The sequence below is a fragment of the Pterocles gutturalis genome, unplaced genomic scaffold (genome assembly GCF_000699245.1).
Source record: "Pterocles gutturalis isolate BGI_N339 unplaced genomic scaffold, ASM69924v1 scaffold11310, whole genome shotgun sequence".
NCBI lineage: Eukaryota > Metazoa > Chordata > Aves > Pterocliformes > Pteroclidae > Pterocles > Pterocles gutturalis.
In genome coordinates this window covers 26583-38119 of record NW_010143501.1, presented here as the reverse complement: position 1 = coordinate 38119, position 11537 = coordinate 26583, and the positions used below count along the sequence as shown (strand labels likewise).

Sequence of the window (11537 nt, the reverse complement as noted above, 5' to 3'; positions counted from 1 at the left end):
ATGAGTTCACTGAGAAAGCATACAGAGATCCACCTGATGGGAACCCATTGCAGTGCAATTGCAGATAATTTCTTGGGGCTTAATGATTATCTGAGAGATACAGAATTCCAGTTTGACAAGAATGACTATAAATGCCCTGAATGCAGGAAGACACTATGAGAAAATGCAATTTGGCATGTTTTCCTGAAGTTGCCTCCTTCTTACCAGTTTATGGTTTGTTTCTGCATTTCCCTGTCCAATTTTAACCTCATATTTTTGACACTTGTATCAATCATTGCCATGGAACTGAGTTTTAGAGCAGTGTTAGTATCTAGTGAATTGGCTAATAAAACAGCATGTATCATTCTGTTCCACTCATTATAAATTAACCTAAGTGGCTGCTCACTGCGCCATGCATAGGAAACTGCCTGAGGTAAAATGAAGAACTAAATCTGTGTGTATGGGGAGGGCCAAAAGAGAGTATGAAATGTCAGAAGTCAGCCCCATACTTGGCTCTAACCTCTGCAGTTATAGCAGTATATGTTAATTGTCTAGCCATCTTCTCTAGTGCACATCAGTGTCAAATCCCTAACATACTGTCAGTTTTTAATGATGTCACATTTTGAATGCACCCCCCTCTGTGTTTTATCTTCAGTATTTGTTTATCTTAGATTCTTCAAACATTGGTTTATTCTCCGTAGGTCATTTCTACAAACTGCCTTGTTAAGTTAGTTTGAGGTTTGTTCTGTGTTTCTTGGTATCCCTCTACATATTACAGAAAGAGGAAAAACAAGGGATAAAGGACATGAATAAGGTGCCTGAGTTGATGGAACTGTCTTCTTACCTCAGTAATAAGGTGTCATGGGTACTTTTAGGTCTCATAAACGCGTTCTCTTGTGTGATTCCTCTGCAGCTCAAAGCATGAGGAGTCAGCAGAAACATCAGCAAGCCCAGGTGCAAATGAGAAAAATGATGCTAGAGTTGTTTTTTCATTCTGTTCTGTTTCTATAATGAGTTTAATGCTCATAAAATATCATTCTCATGGGCCTGAGACTTTGCAGGCTAGTTCTGCAGTTGAACTGTAATGAAGTCTTGAAAGGAACATATCACAATATACAATTTGTGACTTGATTTTACATTTACCAGCATTATCCCTATCTTCATTTTCCCAGCATTATGTGCTCTGCTAGGTCTATGAATTTTTACTTATTTCTCCAATTTGTATCATCTACCTTTTGAGTATGTACCGTTATCTTTGGATGTTTTCTTCCTTTTGTCCTTTGTATCCCAGTCCTCACCTTTCCACAAATAGGGGACTAAATATTAAGATACATAAAGCTTTGTGCATGTAGATACACAGACATTAGCAAACCTGGTGGATTTCAGAAAAGCCTTGACTCTCCTACATACACGTCAGTTGTGATACAAGCAAACCTAAGCATCCCACAACTCTATAAACCCATATGAGAGAAAGACATAGGTGTATTTTAAATCTCATTCTTAAACCACTGAGATATGTCATTTGGTCCCCATGTGCAGAACTAGTCCACTTTATGGAATGTTATGCTGTCGTTGTCTTCATCTCACTTGTAATGCACAGAGGTTGGAGACAAAAACCTGTACGTGAGAGCAAGATTTATGGGATCAAGTAAAATCTGTGAGTAAATATGGTAGAGAATTGAGGTATTTGTGTTTGTTTGGGGTTTTTTTTTTTTTTTTTTTTTTGGTCAGAGTGGCTATAGATACAGGTGTCATGAACAGAAGACATATGTGTATATATATATTTTTTTTTTTAATGAAGCAAAGTTTGTAAGTTGCTGCAGTAACATTTCAGACAAGATCTGTTGACAGGACTATAGTCAAACTCTAGGGCACTGAGGAGACAGCAGATGAGTTGTCTGGAGTCGTCTTTGCTTTTCTGTCCTGGATAATGAGAAAGTAAAGGCAATAATAGATGGTTCCAGTCAATCCCAGAGGCAGAAGTTAATAAGATGAATCTTGCAAAAACTGTCATGATATAAATTGAAATTAATAACATTTTGTAGAATCATCATGCCAGGCACTGATATGCATTCACCTGGCTGAGAAATGAATGTTCATCAAAATGCAGAATGCTAATAGTCATCAGAGCTGCTTGAAAACAACACGTAGTGCATGCTGGCACCTTGCTGAGTAGGAAGCTGGGGAAGCCAAGAACTTGCGTGGATCTGTGCAACATCAGCACGACTTCATATTTTCTCAGGTGGCTGAAAAAGTGTCAGATACCTTTGTGTAAATTGGAGAGCAATGTCTGCCTCTTAACGTATGAGGGCACTCTTTGCTCTGTAATCAATTTCGAAATTGTTCTACCCAATCAGATCGAAATGACAACTTCCTTCAGCATTCCCTGAGATTTTCCCCAGGCTGGAGAAAGCAAACTACTTCTTCCCCATGGTCTTACCGACACGTCTGGGCAGCCTGGGGAATTGAACTGATAAAACTCCCATTTTTCTGTCAATATAGTCTCTATTTTTTCTCACATGTGGCTACTCAGATAGGGAGTATTTTAGAAATATGTCAGATTTGCAAAACATTAAGATAAATTGCTGAGAAATATCTATTACTTCTAGGTTTTCTTAATGATATAAACTCTAAGCACTAAGACAGAGGAAAATATATAGGAAACTGTGAACCTTTGAGAATCTGTATGAATGGTCCAGATGTGTTGGATGTGTTTGATACACAACATCCATTTTGTGTTGGTGTTTCTGCACTTTTCCTCTTGTATACAAAGCAGCCTTGCTTTCCTCCTTCAAACAGTGCACATGGTGCCAGCTGCCTGAGGGGATAGTAGGGTTTGGGTCACCTGGAGTCTTTTACTTAGACTGGGTGCCTTTCTAAAAGGTCTGCTGTAGCTCAGGCTGGAGTGGTGGATTTCTGTGTTGTGCTAGGGGTTAAGCATTCATAGCTCTGTTGTCTCTTCTGTCTGAAAACCTGTGATTGTTTCAAATCTCTTTTTGGAACTTGCTCTTTCAGCCAGCCTTTACTTTCTGCTGTTGGACCTTCAAACAGCCACTGACCTGATATAGCTGTGTAATTCCCAATACAAAAATCATTTGTCCTGCGTCCTGCTGCCGGGAAAGGTGCTGGGCTCCTGTGTGATATTCTGAGAAGGCCCAATCAGATATTGTTGTATCCTGGTCTGTTTTCACCAATGTATGCCCATGTTATGGATAGATGTACATATAAATTATTCACTTTCTGTGCTTTCTGTGCAGAGCAATACTTTTCTCAAAGGTACCTTTCCTCCCCACTGCTTCTACTTTTTCTTTTCTTGCCTTGTGATTTTGGTACGCCGCTTTGTAGTCTGTTGTTTGAAGGAGGAGTAAAGTTTAATCTTGAGCTAATATGTGCCTGAGTTTACATCATTTGCAGATGTGGTGATTTTACTGCACTGGGATAGAAGCTGCCTCTATACAAATTTTGGGTGTGTGCCCGAGATCTGTGCTGTTGTGCTTTGTATTTGTATTTAAATGTTGTGTCCCAGTGGCTTTAGGAAGTTGGCTGGCCATCCGCTGGCAGCAGGGAGCAGAGCCATGACCACCCTCTGCTTTCTGAGATCCCTTTTGCCTCTCAAGCTCAGTTAGAGCTGAAAAAGCAAGGGGCAGCCTGTTTGACTCCTTGGTGAGTACAGGTCAGGGAGAAGATCTTCGTTCCTCCCCTGTCATTTGGTTTGGTTCCTGAAGTAACATCTGTTGGCTCTGAAGGAGCGTGCCTTTTTAGCCAGAATGGGAATGTGTTGATGTAGGATGTCTGTTTGCTTGGCTGGTGGTGGTCCCCAGGTCTGCACTCTCTGTATTCTGGGTGCAGAGAATAACACTTTTTTTTACCCTGATCTGCATTTGGGACACACCAGAGATAGGCAAGGTGGGCAATTGCTTTGAGTGGCAGATTGATAGAGGAGGGCAAGACTGTAAAAGCACTGAGCCAGAGTAAAGGAAGGGACAGGGACACAAGAAACAAACCTGGGAATTAGAGTTCATGGGTCTTGTTTGATACTGATGTGTATCTTTGACTTTTCTCTGTTCCTGTGCTCCCACAAATAAGAGGGGTTGTAGATAGCTGAGAAAGCTGGTTTTGATGCAAAGCTTTTTGGTATTACTGAGCTGAAGGGGAGGGGATGGCTGAGCACGTGGCTGAAGCGAATCATATCAGTTTACTCTTTTCTATATTACAGTCAAATCCTGATATCAGTGAGAAGCAAATCCAGTGGGTTTGAGTTACGTAGGTTTTGCAATGTGCAGTGTCAGTAGAGCAAAATGCAAAAAGCAGAGACTAGAAAATAGTCCTTTTTAGCGGAAAAAACAGTTTGTTATTTTTTAATGTCATTTCCCTACCCTATCCAGGACCAGGAAAGCTCTTTCCCCAGAGTACTTTCTGTTCAGAGGCTCTCTCCTAGATGGTGCTTCCTAGATGGTAAGTGCATCTCCCTTCTCTTGTGCCTAGCATGCTGCTTGCTTCTGGTGTGCATGTGAAGGATAGTTCATCAGAGAGAGTATTACTATGGAGGGGTAACTGTTCTTTCTTATTACACTAATCAAGTAAAAAAGGAGCTGAGTGCCCCCCTTACCACTGTGAAAAATGAAACAAGCCCTTCATTCAGCTGTAGGTTTGTCACCCCAAGGAGGCGTGTTCTTCTAAGGGTGGTGGTTAGAGGTTTGGTCTATTAGTGGCTCTGCTGTGATGAGCAGCACTTACTGCATGGTGTTGCCTGGACTCAGAGTGCAGCTGGTTGTGGCAATGCACTGCTGCTGGTGAAGCTGCATTCTTCACTCTGGTTTCTCTTTAAGTGCTATAGTGTTTAGGTGACAGAAATGTAGACTATAAGACTGCACTTCATGTAACTCCCTGGAGGGCTGCACTTATACTTGACCCAGCCTTTGTCAAGGCAGATGGTTTATCTAGGCTTTACATCAGGCTCCAGAGCACTGGAATTAGCAGCTAAAATGGGTGGCATCTGCTTTTGCAAAAGCTTCAGCATGGTGAGACTGAAATTTTTATTGTTGTAAACAAAAACATTTTCTCCTTGGCAATTTCTAATCACTCTTCCTTGTCTCTCATGAGGAAAATTGGTAAAAAAACATATTGAGAATCTATTTGGGTTTTGGAGAAAGCTGTGTGGGTAGATACATTCAGTTTTTGTCTTTAGGGATTTTATATTCCTTTGCAGTGCCAAAACCTACAATGCTACATCACTATGCTCTTGTATTAAAAATTCAGAATGAACGAATCTGATTTCACTGGCCAAATGAAATGCAAAGCAGAAACAAAAAAATCACATCTGTTGAAGCACATTGTAGGTGATAAAATACTTCTGGGTTTAGTAACAGAAATTATTTGGCAGTGGCAAGATTCATATTAGGTGCTTTGTTTAGTGAATCTCCCCTATTTTCATGGTTTTTTCATGATTAGCATGAATTTTCCTTGAGCATATTGGTAATTCAGGGTAAATATCTGTGGCCATGCATTTGATTTACAAAGAGCTCCCAAGCATGTTATTGTTCTTTAGATTCAAACTTTGAATTAATTCTACTAGACCCATCAATTTCATTATATGCTTGCTATACTCTCAGTGGAACAATGCAGCTTTTTCTGTTGCACATTTTTAATGTAATCAATTATTTTTAGAAACCTGAAATACATTTTGTATTTTTTTTTAATATTTATTTCAAGTTAATAGTTTCAGTGAATATTGTTTTGTTAAGCCTCACCTTTAAATTCGCTGTTTAATGGGACAGGAACATGGACATAATGAATCAATCAAAGTATGTTCTTGTGAAACCACTGTGACTTCACTGACACAGAGGTTGTCTTACATGGTAGTGATGTTAGCTCAGCCCATCTTGCCCATGCAATGGTTCTGCTCAGACCATTTTCTTCACTGAGGCTCTGTTGTTTCTCTGTCTTGCAGCAACTTCTGCTGATCGTTTTTACCGCATTGACAGATCTCAGGTAAATCTTTATTCAGTTACCGTTTCTATAGATTTTTTTTTAAAGCTATGTCAAATGCAGCTTGAAATGAATTATCTGCCATGCCTCCTGTGTATTCTAAAATGCTACTGATGTCTCGTGAAAAATAGAGAAAAAATTCTGGGCCATGTATTAGTTGATGTAATTTACATAGTTTTATATCTGCTGACCATCTGCCCTTCTGTTTACTACCAATCTAATGTATACATCAGAATTTTCCACATTTGTCATCTTTATCAAGCCTTACTAAGGGTATCTGTGTGGCAGCAGAGTATTTGCGTTTATCTTTTCACTGATGCTTTTAGTCACCAGAAGTCTTGATCCTGTGTGTGTGGCATGGAATAGCCATGGAAATTAAGGTGATGTTACAACTGGAGAATTATGAACAAAGCTGTATCAAATATTCCCAAGGAACCCCAAAACAGTGTGTAGCTCCATTGGTTTCAAACCTGTGCTATAGATTTGACAATCTGAATATATGTTCTAAAAGGTACTTAAATTTTACAAGCCTTTTTGTGTTTCTGATTTGTAGCCAGAACAGGCCAATTAGTGGCACAGCATTAAGTGCAAACTGTTGATTTCACACAGTGGTCATTTTTATCTCATCCTTCTGAGAACTGTGTAAGCTGTTTCTGAACCACATGAATATATGACCATTTCCAAGCAGAAAGAGCTGTGGCTTTAGTTCAGAGGTCCCAGGTTCAGTGTTTGCATGTAGCCACTGTGGGACTTCTTTGCACACAGTCATACAAATTCTTTGATGAATGTTGTATTTTAACATTTGGAAAGCAATGGTGAAGAAGATGCTGCTACAGGTTAAACTGGGCAATGTAACTCTGGCTTATTCTGCATTTCTTTAATACTTGGCTCTGCACAAATGGTAATCTTTCCCTCCTACTCCTTTGCCCTGTGTTTCTGTGAGGAACAGATCAATACTGTGTGATGGTCCCAGTGCACAAACAGTGGGAAATTTCCTGCCCATTCGCCTACATAGACAGGCCTACTCACACTTGGTGTTTTTTGAAGGACGACGAGCCTTCACTGTCAATAACAAAAAAGAGAGACTGAGAGAGAGAGCTTTGGTAATGGAGATGTGAAACCAGAATGTAGGAGCAATGGAGGTCTGGGAGAGTACCCACCAAGAGTGAAAACTTCTGTCAGCCATCATTGGAGGGCAGACCTTAGGTGTTGGTCCTCATTTCAAAATGCAAACGCTGGCTTTTTGGATAGACCTCCAATTTGCACGCGAATGACTCAGAGTCACTGAGTAACAGCCTTTTAAGTGTTGGTATGAATGTGAAGCATGCTGGTTGGGAATCTTGTTTGGCTTGAAATTGATGAAGTTATTTATTGGTGAGTTCAGTAACACTGGTTTTAGCATGTGTGTGCACTTAAACAAATACACAGTCCTGTGAATGCTCTTCAGAGACCCTGATGTGCACCCAGCTTTCCTATGGCCAGCTGGGTACCCTGAGAGACCAGTGATGCTGCAGGTTCATTTATTTGTTCCTTGTATCACTCCAACAGGAACATTTGCACTTTGTGACGGAAATTTCGCAGGACGAGATTTTTATTCTGGACCCAGAGCTGGTAATGTCACAGCAGGTGGGGACACCTTTCTGGTAGTGGAGCAGGCCTCTGGGTGAGTGGTGCTGGGATATGGCACTCAGCAGCTGTATTAGAGTTGGGTGTCTCTTTTCCGGTCCCCTGTTCTGAAGGATTGGGAGACGCATGTGAGTTGGGGCAATCCCAAGCACAAATACAGGCTGGGCAGAGAATGGATTGAGAGCAGCCCTGAGGAGAAGGACTTGGGGGTCCTGGTTGATGAGAAGCTGAACATGACCCAGCAATGTGCACTTGCAGCCCAGAAAGACAACTGTATCCTGGGCTGCATCAAAAGAAGCATTAGCAGCAAGACGAGGGAGATGATTCTCCCCCTCTACTCTGATCTCGTGAGACCCTACCTGGAGTATTGCATTCAGCTCTGGGGTCCTTAATGTAAGAAAGACATGGACCTGTTGGAGTGAGTCCAGAGGAGGGCCACGAAGATGGTCAGAGGGCTGGAATATCTCCCATATGAGGACAGGCTGAGAGAATTGGGGTGGTTCAGCCAGGAGAAGGGAAGGTTCTGAGAAGACCTAACAGCAGCCTTCCAGTAATTAAAGGGAGCCTACAGGAGAGATGTGGTAGAACTCTTTATCAGGGAGTGTAGTGATAGGACAAAGGGTAACAGGTATAAGCTGAAAGAGGGCAGATTTAGATTAGATATTAGGAAGAAATTTTTTCCTGTGAGGGTGGTGAGGCACTGGAACAGGTTGCCCACAGAAGCTGTGGATGCCCCATCCCTGGAGGTGTTCAAGGCCAGGTTGGATGAGGCTTTGAGCAACCTGGTCTAGTGGAAGGTGTCCCTGCCCATGGCAGAGGGGTTGGAACTTGATGATCTTTAAGGTGCCTTCCAACCCAAACCTTTCTATCATTCTATGATGTGGGAGGGCAGATCTTAGGTGGAGAGCTGGGGACAGTATCAGATATAGCCGTGGTAATGACAGAAGGACAGTGGTATAACATGAATTCCATTAGGCATCCTGGAGCACACAGCAGGACTAATAGACTTCATCACCTTTCAACCTCCTTGCATGCCCTGACTGTATCTGTCCTGCCATACATCTCTATCGATTGAGTTAAAAACTCCTTCATGGTCAGGGCTCTGATACCACTGCATAAGGCCCTGAAGTCCTTTGTGCCTAAGAATGATGGTGAAGTGTCTCTGGCTCTTCTAATCCTCTGGGCAGACCAGAAATGGTCCTATTCATCTTTAGGAACAGTCTCGTACTCATAGTGAATTAAGCTGTTTTAGCTTGCTATGGGCTGAAAAGTTCTGGGAACAAGTAAGCATAAGACAGCTTCAAAGTGGAGCATGTGAGGTCATTTCTGAGGGGTGAATACCTTTCTCTTCCTTCTTCCCTCCCTAGAATATCAGATCGGTGGAACCCTGCAGTTCGAAAGAGGATGCTGAGCGACAGTGGCCTCGGCAAGATTTCCCCACACTACGAGGTACCTGACAAACAAAAGGACGCCAGCCAGACACATATGCTGCAGTAAGAGCCCTCTGCATTTCTCTGCTTGATGATGCACTGTCACCATTGCCACAGTCAACTCCTAGTGGCTCCTTTAAGCTTAGTGAATTGTGCTGTTGTGCTGAAATTATAGAAGTCCTTCTGCTTCTTCTCTTTTGCTCCTTCCTTCTGTTTCTTCCTCTTTCTCTGTTATTACATGTTCTTACCTGTGTTTTTTTTCCCTCTGTGGCACCCTGTGCTCTTAATGAACCTATATCCAAGTTTCCAAAATAGATTATTTTGGTTGCCTGAAGTTCCAGCTAAGAGAACCTTCATGGCAACTGCTTATTAGAAAGACCAAAGCACTTGCTCTTAAGGTAGCTCTGATGCAATGTGCAAACCAGAAACCTCTACAACGGCTGCTTGCTTTCAAAGATGTAGGCAATAGTTGTTATACAATCTTGAACCAAATATGCCATTGTTGGTGTGGGATGACTAAACAGTGCTTTTCTTGCTGATAATTCCCTCATGTAAGAGATTTCTGCCACCGGAGTCCTGTTTGTCATGTTCAGATTTCATAGAATCACAGAATGGCTAGGGTTGGAAAGGACCTCAAAGATGATCAAGTTCCAACCCCCCTGCCATGGACAGGGACACCTTCCACTAGACCAGGTTGCTCAAAGCCTCATCCAGCCTGGCCTTGAACACCTCCAGGGATGGGGCATCCACAGCTTCTCTGGGCAACCTGTTCCAGTGCCTCACCACCCTCATAGTGAAAAATTTCTTCCTAATGTCTAGTCTAAATCTACCCTCTTTCAGCTTATACCTGTTACCCCTTGTCCTCTCACTACACTCCCCATCTCTCCTGTAGGCCCCCTTCAGGTACTGGTAGGTTGTGTAAGAACATCTCTTATTCTTGCCTGTTTCAGAAGTGGTTCTAGCTTTTTGGTCCTTTTGCTTTAGATTTTGAAAACCAGCAGTGTATCCATAATCACTACCAAAGTTTAGATGGGAAGCACCTGTCCGAACTCTGTTGCTGGCTTTGGAAAATTCTAGTGTTTTGGAGTTGTTTTTTCCACCTAAGACATAATGTATAATTATGTATGTCACTTATGCTTTATGTTTCTAGTTCTACTGAATATGGATCCCTATGGAAATGTTTTAAAATTTAGTATAGAATAATTAGACATAGAGACCATGTGGTCCTTGTTTCACTTTGTCTCTCTTCTGTCTTGGATGTGTGTGGAAGGGAGCTGCAAGGTGCCTGACAAGTACAGCTCTGGGGCAGGTGCAATGTGGATGAGAGGTTGCATAGCTGTGTGGCTACAAAAGGGAAACTTTCCAGCAAGCTGGAAGCTGCTGGCAGGAGAAGGAGGTGTCATGGTAAGAAAGGGTGATCTGGGTAGCACTGCCAGGAGGCACTTACCTGGATTTCTCCCATTACCTTGAGGGATTATGGATCAGTTCTTGTTTTTATGCTCTTTGCAATGTGAAGGATGGTGAATTCAGGTTCAGTTTTCTACAGGCGGGAATGACAGGGCCTGAAATTTGGAGCTGGAAAAGCTGGGAAAAAAATGATACTTAAGACACTTTTTGGCAGTGTGGAGAGATGGTGACAACATGTGGACTAACTTCTAGTTGATAAGAGGAATGATTTTGTTTACATCAGCTTGACTGGAAATGTTTGCTGAGCTGGAACAATTATGTTTGGTAGATTTATTAATTACAAGCAAAGCCAGTAGCACTGCCCAGAGTAAAGTGTATTTGTCACTGCCTACTATAAGAAATTGTTATCTTTATAGCTTCTCTAAACTTTAATTGTTTTGGCTGAAAGTTTTCATGGTGAGACTCAGTCTTTGGCTGATTCTTTTTTTCTAAAAAAGACTGTTAAAACTTTCACAAAAAAGTCGGATGTTTCTGAGAACAAGATTTGTGGAAAACGTGCTGCTTTAAATCACCTTATTTGAAATAAATAAATCCAGCAGTCATTTCCTGAGACATTTTAGTTCTGGTACTGGAATGAACTTCATTAGGATGAAGTTTTGGAGGCTTGACATTTAATAAAGTGTCACCATAATACCAGGGAGATGCCTTTGGCTGTCTTGAGAAAAGTACCCCCGAATTTGCCCTGCTGATGAGGTTTTTCATGCACCTTGGAGACACCTCAGACTCAAGAGCTTTGCCTTCAAAAGTTTCTGTCTGCACATGCTCATGGAGGAGTTATGCCCCTCTGTGCTTAATCCCTCGTTGCAGGCCTGACAAGCAGGTGGAGGGAAGTGGGGCTGTGCTGCTCACCAGCTGATCTCCAGCAGCAAGGAGAAAAGGGACACAGCAGTCATGGTCAAACAGAGATGGGTCAGGAGGAGGTGTATGGAGGAACAAGGAAAAGAGGTTGCAAGAACCCAAGGAGTAGAAGCAAAAAGGGAGTGTGTGCAGGAACTTGGGGAGCAGGGTTAGGGAATGGGAGCTGGCAATTAGAAGCACAGGGGACAT

General features: G+C 42.1%; 1 protein-coding gene across 1 annotated transcript in view; it reads left to right on the top strand.

The window, feature by feature from the left end:
- Positions 1 to 9090, top strand: part of LOC104470000 (diacylglycerol kinase iota-like) — a gene marked incomplete at its 5' end in the record, with an annotated part of 49368 nt that extends 40278 nt beyond the window's left edge. Inside the window, 5 exon segments of the mRNA XM_010084768.1 lie at positions 4365 to 4434; positions 5930 to 5970; positions 7516 to 7603; positions 7606 to 7630; positions 8961 to 9090. Of these exon segments, the coding sequence (XP_010083070.1) occupies positions 4365 to 4434; positions 5930 to 5970; positions 7516 to 7603; positions 7606 to 7630; positions 8961 to 9090 (354 nt within the window).
- Positions 9091 to 11537: the final 2447 nt, after the last annotated feature.